At 36.0% G+C, this 6,550-nt stretch overlaps 1 protein-coding gene across 1 annotated transcript in view; it reads left to right on the top strand.

Moving 5' to 3' along the window:
- LOC106869825 (suppressor of fused homolog) overlaps positions 1-4,672 on the top strand; it is a 40,417-nt gene extending 35,745 nt beyond the window's left edge. The window contains exons 3-5 of the mRNA XM_052976523.1: positions 1,612-1,748; positions 2,610-2,761; positions 4,583-4,672. Coding sequence (XP_052832483.1) covers positions 1,612-1,748; positions 2,610-2,761; positions 4,583-4,672 — 379 coding nt within the window. The remainder of the gene's footprint in view (positions 1-1,611; positions 1,749-2,609; positions 2,762-4,582) is intronic.
- Positions 4,673-6,550: the final 1,878 nt, after the last annotated feature.

Genomic DNA, 6,550 nt, shown 5'->3' with positions numbered 1-6,550 from the left:
GTGTGTGTGTGTGTGTGTGTGTGTGTGTGTGTGTGTGTGTGTGTGTGTGTGTGTGCGTTACATAAAGTAATTAAAAACTAATTATTATTTAATCAACTAAGTGCATTTCAATTTCAGCTATGTTAAAACAAAATGAATTAATCTGGCAGTACAGGATTAAGTTTTGTTGATTGATTTAATTAAGGTTGAAGTTCATGAACAAATCAACAGACAGATCAAAACTATTTGACAATGGGATAGTTTATTCCTTCTCAAAATCGTTGTTTTATTCAGATTAATTTATAAATAATCCAAAAATAGGCACAGGCATAGCTGTGTGGTAAGAAGTTTGCTTCTCAAACATGTGATTATGGGTTCAATCCCACTGTGCAATAACTTGAGCGAGTGTCTTCCACTATAGCCCCAGGCTGATCAAAGCCTTGTGAGTGAATGTGTGTGTGTGTGTGTGTGTGTGTGTGTGTGTGTGTGTGTGTGTGTGTGTGTGTGTGTGTGTATGTGTGTGTGTGTGTTTGTATTTGTCTCCCATCACCATTTAACAAGCAGTGTTAATTTATTTACATCCCTGTAGTTCAGTAGTTTGGCAGAATGAGGCAACAGAATAAGTACCAGTACTTACAAATAAGTTCTGGGGTTAATTTGTTTGACAAAACCCTTCAAGGTGCTCCTCCAGCATAGCCACAGTCCAAAGACTAAAACAAGTAAAAAGTAAAAAGATAACTAAATTTTATAGTATAATATGATGTGATGTGGTTTGTTGTTGATGGAGTTGATCTGACAGCATACTTGCCTGCATTGGAACTTATCTTCCCCATCATGTATTATACTCTATTACAGCACATTGATGATACTACAGCAAAAAATCTTTCCAAGTTCTCCAATTGAAAGAAGCCATAGCATTACTTCATTCTGACTTTCTCAAAGTGTTTTCTTGGCAGCAATGTTGGGATGGTTTGCCATTGCTTTCTCCAAGTTGGGGATGTTCATATCCAAAGAGCATTTTGGAGGTGAACTATGTCAAGCATTAGTAGTGTATCTAATTAAATAGTATATTATATTTGTAACTTATTAACCGTCATCATTGTTGTTGTTGTTGTTGTTTTCGTTGTTGCTATAAATGAGAGTGGGGTTAGCTGAGTCAATAATAAATATTTGCCTCTTCCTCTCAGTTTATCTATTTCTCTTACCTTATATAATTGCCTCCCTATCTTCACCTATCTGTCTTCCTCTCCCTTTCTGTTTATCTGTCTCTTTTCTTTTATGTATCAATCCTTTTATTTTAGAGATTGAGAGGTAGAGAAGTAGAAAGAGAGAGAGAATAGAATGACCAGGCAGACATACAAGGATAAAGAAATAGACTGAAAAATATTGTGAAACAGACACCTTAAGAACTGAGAGAGAAAAATAATTTCTATCTCTATTTCATCAGTCCTTTACATTGAACTTTTCTAACAAACACTCCACCATCTAACTGCCTCCTAGTTCTTAACTTCTCTCTCTCTCTCTCTCTCGCTCTCTCTCTCTCTCTCTCTCTCTCTCAATTTTGTTTCTGTCACTGTTTCATCAGTCCTTTACATTAAACTTTTTTCAACCGACTCTCAAACTTCATTTCAGATTTACAGGCCCAGGAAAACTGAGTGGATTTGGATTTGAACTTACTCTCAGGCTGAAGAAGAAAGGCAATGAGGGTAACCCTCCAATGTGGCCGGCTGCACTACTCAATAAATTGGCAACTTACGTCTTTCAAACAGGTTAGAAACCCAAACACTTTTATTACTTAAAACCACGAAGTCCCAGTTTCAATCCTCCTCCATTGCATCTTGGGCCAGTGTCTTATCAAAGCTTGAGGTCAACCCAAGCCTTGTGATTTAATTTGGGTCGTTGCAAACGCTGAAGTCCATTGGATAAATTGTACTTGTAATTCAAAAATCTGGCTTTGTCATGATTCATCAGAATGATTCTGCTTGAGAATGCCTCTGGAATATTCAACCACATTATGCACTATTTCAATGAGCAGGCCATCTAGCTGATTCAACAACTGGATGTTCTTGTGTTGAAATCAATGGAAGAGTCCATATACATATGTATACATATGTGTGTGTGTGTGTGTGTGTGTGTGTGTGTGTGTGTGTGTGTGTGTGTGTGTGTGTGTGTGTGTGTGTGTGTGTGTGTGTGTGTGTGTGTGTGTGTGCAAAAGAGTATTATAGATCCATTTCAGCTGGTTTTACCAATTGGTTTTGTAGACAAGAAATTGGAAAAAACCAAATCCCAGCACTAATCAGGGAGGTTTGTAGGAAGAGTTTGTAGCTCTCAGCTACACATGAATAGTTCTTCTCTTAATATGTGTGAGTGTGTGTGTGTGTGTGTGTGTGTGTGCATGTGTGCATGTGTGTTTGTGCTTGTGTATGTTTATGTATTTGTGTATGTGTATTTATACAGACAGTTATAAGCATCTTGAATAATGTGTGTGTGTGTGTGTGTGTGTATACCAGTGTATCTATCTATATCTATTGGTATATGTATCTGTATATATACATATGACATATATGCATACCCTTATATACCCTATATACATATATATAACATATATGCAAACCCCTATATACACACAGGAAACATTCTAGATGTTGGAGACCATATACCCTGGCACAAATCTGTGGATGATGACCCTAGAAGCAAAAGTACCATTCGACACATGTTGATCACTGAAGACCCTGAATTGACTTTGCTTAACACACAATATGGAACCCTGGAATTCCGACAAGTAAGTACCATACTCTCAATTCAGTTAACACCATTTTAACGTTTTCTCACTTGACTTCAACTAATGATAAGAATATTTCTTATAGTAAATCACTTTTAACAGTGGAACTCAAATTAGATAAAGCTATAAGCAACAGTATGTAAATATTGGGTTAAAAAAATCCTTGGATGGAAAAAGTTGAAGGTTGCTCATTGGATTGACTCCGACATGTTCACAGAAGATGTGGGTTTGTATCCCACAGATAACCATTGACTTTCTTCATTCAAAGGTTCTTTTTCACCCAATGTTTACATGGTGTTATATATGATTTCAAATTTGGCACAAGTCCAGTAAGTTCAGATGGAGTGGGTAAATCAATTACATCGACCCCAATTCTCAACTGCTACTTATTTTATCAACCCTGAAAGAATGAAAGACAAAGTTGAGCTTGATGGAATTTGAACTCAGAACATCGATATGGTTGAAATGCCATTAAGCATTTTGCCCAACATGCTTATGATTCTGCCAGCTTGCTGCTTCATACATGTTGTTGTATATAATATTATCTACTTTGAGTTTTACCATTAAAAACGATTTATTTTGTGTTTCTCAAAGTTGCTCTATTCTTATGATGTTTCTTATAATATTTACATGTCTAATTGTCATTATTAAAGATGAAGAAGTTAGCCCCATCTGAGGCTGGTATCAACATCTCACATTGCATTAGCTTACACTATTTAATTTATTTAAGAAATTATTATTAACAGTTATATCTGATTTTTTTTTATATATATACTAATGTGACCGAGTCACAGTAGCACAACAAAAATTTTAATATAAAATTAATGTCTCTTCCGTGATGTGATCATTTCTTTTTCAACACACAGCCTCAGAGGAAGGGCCGGATAAAGGGAATAGATTTTGAAAATTTAGACTCCTACATAGTGTTAGATTGCAATCAGTTCAATATTGTGCATATGCTAGATGCAACACCTGTTGTCAAATTGAAGCAAGCAAAGTTATGTATCTCACAAGTGTATTCTGCTAGAATTTGATTTACATTTAGGATGAATTAAAAGTATTATGATAACATAATCAGCCTTAATACTTGGTACTTTATTTTATTGACCTCAGCAAGACTCAAAAACATAAAGAAATACTGCAAGGTATTTTGTTTGATGCTCTAATGATTTTGACAATCTGCCAGAAGTGATGAACCAACTCAAGGTTCATAAGTTCAAACTCACCACAAGCATTTTGCCATAGTTCTTGGCCAAGGTTTTCTATTCTGTCTCTTTTAGATAAGCGTTTCCTAGAAAATCACTGATACAGGAAGATCTTTAACAGACACTCAATTAAATTATCATATAGCTACTGCCCCAATATGATGACACTCTATTAAATTATCATATAGCTACTGCCCCAATATGAAGAACATCATTGTCTGTATACATCACCAGGAGCCCATTCCCCGTTGTAACTGTAGAGACCCTGGAGCTTACCCACTTGACTAGGCATGCATGATAAACTCCGTTGTAAATGAGGCAGAAGTTACAGCAACACTGCATAGTAAGCTAACCAAAAAGAATACTTATATGTTAGGCAGGAAACAATTTACTCAATAGAGAAATTAAAATTTCAATTAAGCCTGCAGTGTAATTTCCTTTAATCCAGAAGGTAAACAAAATCAAGGAACTTGACTACAAGGAGTGATCCTATAACATAATGGTGAATACTTTATCAGCTTTAACCAACAACCTTTAGGTCTCAGATCAAAAATATACAAACAACACAATGTCTTTTTTCAGTTTACTATACTTATTTTAATGTCTACATCAACAGGTATTGGGTGTGACAGATGATGAAATGAAATCTGCCCAACACTGGCAAGGTGCTGGAATTCTAGAATTGCTCAAAGAATCAAAAGGGTGAATGTCTATTTTACTTCTATTTTTTTTTTTTATAGTTATTGTTGTTTGTTGTTATTAATAATGTTGTTGAGTCAAATTCCACAAAGGTCAACTTTGCCTTTCATCCTTTCAGGGTTGATAAAATAAGAACCAGTTGAGCACTGGGGTCAATGTAATTGACTTAACCCCTCTCCTGAATATGCCAGCCTTGTGCCAAAATTTTAAACCAGTGATGTTGCTGAGTCCCAGATTAATTTCAGTTAAGCAGAGCATTGATCAAAAGCATTCCAGCCATGATCATCCTGTATTTTTAAGGCTATAAGGGACTGTTGGATCGTTGTGTTGTTATTATGGCTGCATTGTTATCTTGTTTACTATGACAAAATTGGTACAATGTATCTAAACCATCTGTCATAATATCATGGTAGTACCATGACATTAGAGACAGATGTTACAACAGTATTACATTTCTACTTTCGAAAAATGATGAAAGAAATGAACCCCAAAAATTATAGACGTGTAACCTGCTTAACAACATCTGTTAACAAAATACTAACATCTGTCTTGACTTAATACACCTATAGTTTTTTTAATAGAAAGTGGAATCTTCCCTAATGAGCAAAAAGGATGTAAACATGGGTCCTATGGTTGTAAAGATCAGCTATTCATCAATAAGATGATCTTGGAAGATTGTCACAAACAACACAAGAACTTACCAATAGCCAGGATAGACTATAAAGAAGCTTTTGATAGTCTACCACATTGCTGGATTAAGAAATGTCTGGAAATGTATAAAATAGCACCTACTCTGTGAAACTTCTTATCTGTAAGTATGAGATCATGGAGAACCACACTGACGTTGAACAATGACAATGAATCTTTCAATGCTGGAGATGTAAGAATTTCATGTGACATTTTCCAGGGTGACTCACTGTCACCACTCCTGTTTTGTCTAGCCTTAATACCGCTTTCGAAATTGCTCGATGATGTACAATATGACTACAAAAAATTCTTGATAAAAATATAAATCATCTCTTTTACCTGAATGATTTAAAGCTCTTTGCAAAAAATGACCAACAACTACAGGGCTTAAACAGTTCAGTGATGACATCGGGATGGAATTTGACCTCAATAAATGTGCAAAAGCTACCTTTATCAGAGGAAAAATAATAGAAACATCCAATGTTAATCTTGACCAACAAAATGTCATAAAGGAGTTAGAACCAGCAGAGAGCTACAGATACCTTGGGGTATTTGAAGGTGATGGAATCAAACATTCAATGATGAGGGAAAAGACTGGAAAGGAATGTTATTGCAGGGTAAGGGCAATACTCAAGACAGAGCTGAATGCAAGATGTGGTGTTATATATCCAATGGGTTTCGTCCAGTTGCCATTTACTAAGCACACTGACATGGCTTTGGTTTGCTCAAGGCTTTAATAGATGACACCTGCCTAAGGCACTGCACAAATGGTCAGATATAGCAGTCAGTTCTTCCCAAAATTACACATTCAATAATATAATCCTTGATATTCCAGAAACATGATAATCATGGCAGGAATGCTTTTGATCATGGGTCTGGTCTACTCAGTCAAAGATGACCTGGGGCTAAACAACAATACAGGAACAAATACAAAAACACATATGCAAATACATATGTAGAACCACACACTTGTACATAGATACAGGCCTGGCTGTGCAGTAAGAAGTTTGCTTCCTGATAACATGGCTTCAGGGTTCAGTCCTACTTTGGACAACCATCTTCGACAATAGCCCTAGGCTGACCAAAGCTTTGTGAGTGGATTTGGTAGAGAGAAATGAATGAAGCCCATTATATACATGTGTGTGTGTGTGTGTGTGTGTGTGTGTGTGTGTGTGTGTGTGTGTGTGTGTGTGTGTGT

This window comes from Octopus bimaculoides, chromosome 24, assembly GCF_001194135.2.
Source record: "Octopus bimaculoides isolate UCB-OBI-ISO-001 chromosome 24, ASM119413v2, whole genome shotgun sequence".
In the NCBI taxonomy this organism is placed as follows: Eukaryota; Metazoa; Mollusca; class Cephalopoda; order Octopoda; family Octopodidae; genus Octopus; species Octopus bimaculoides.
The sequence above is the reverse complement of the archived record's forward strand: the minus strand, read 5'-3'. Positions and strand labels throughout refer to the sequence as shown.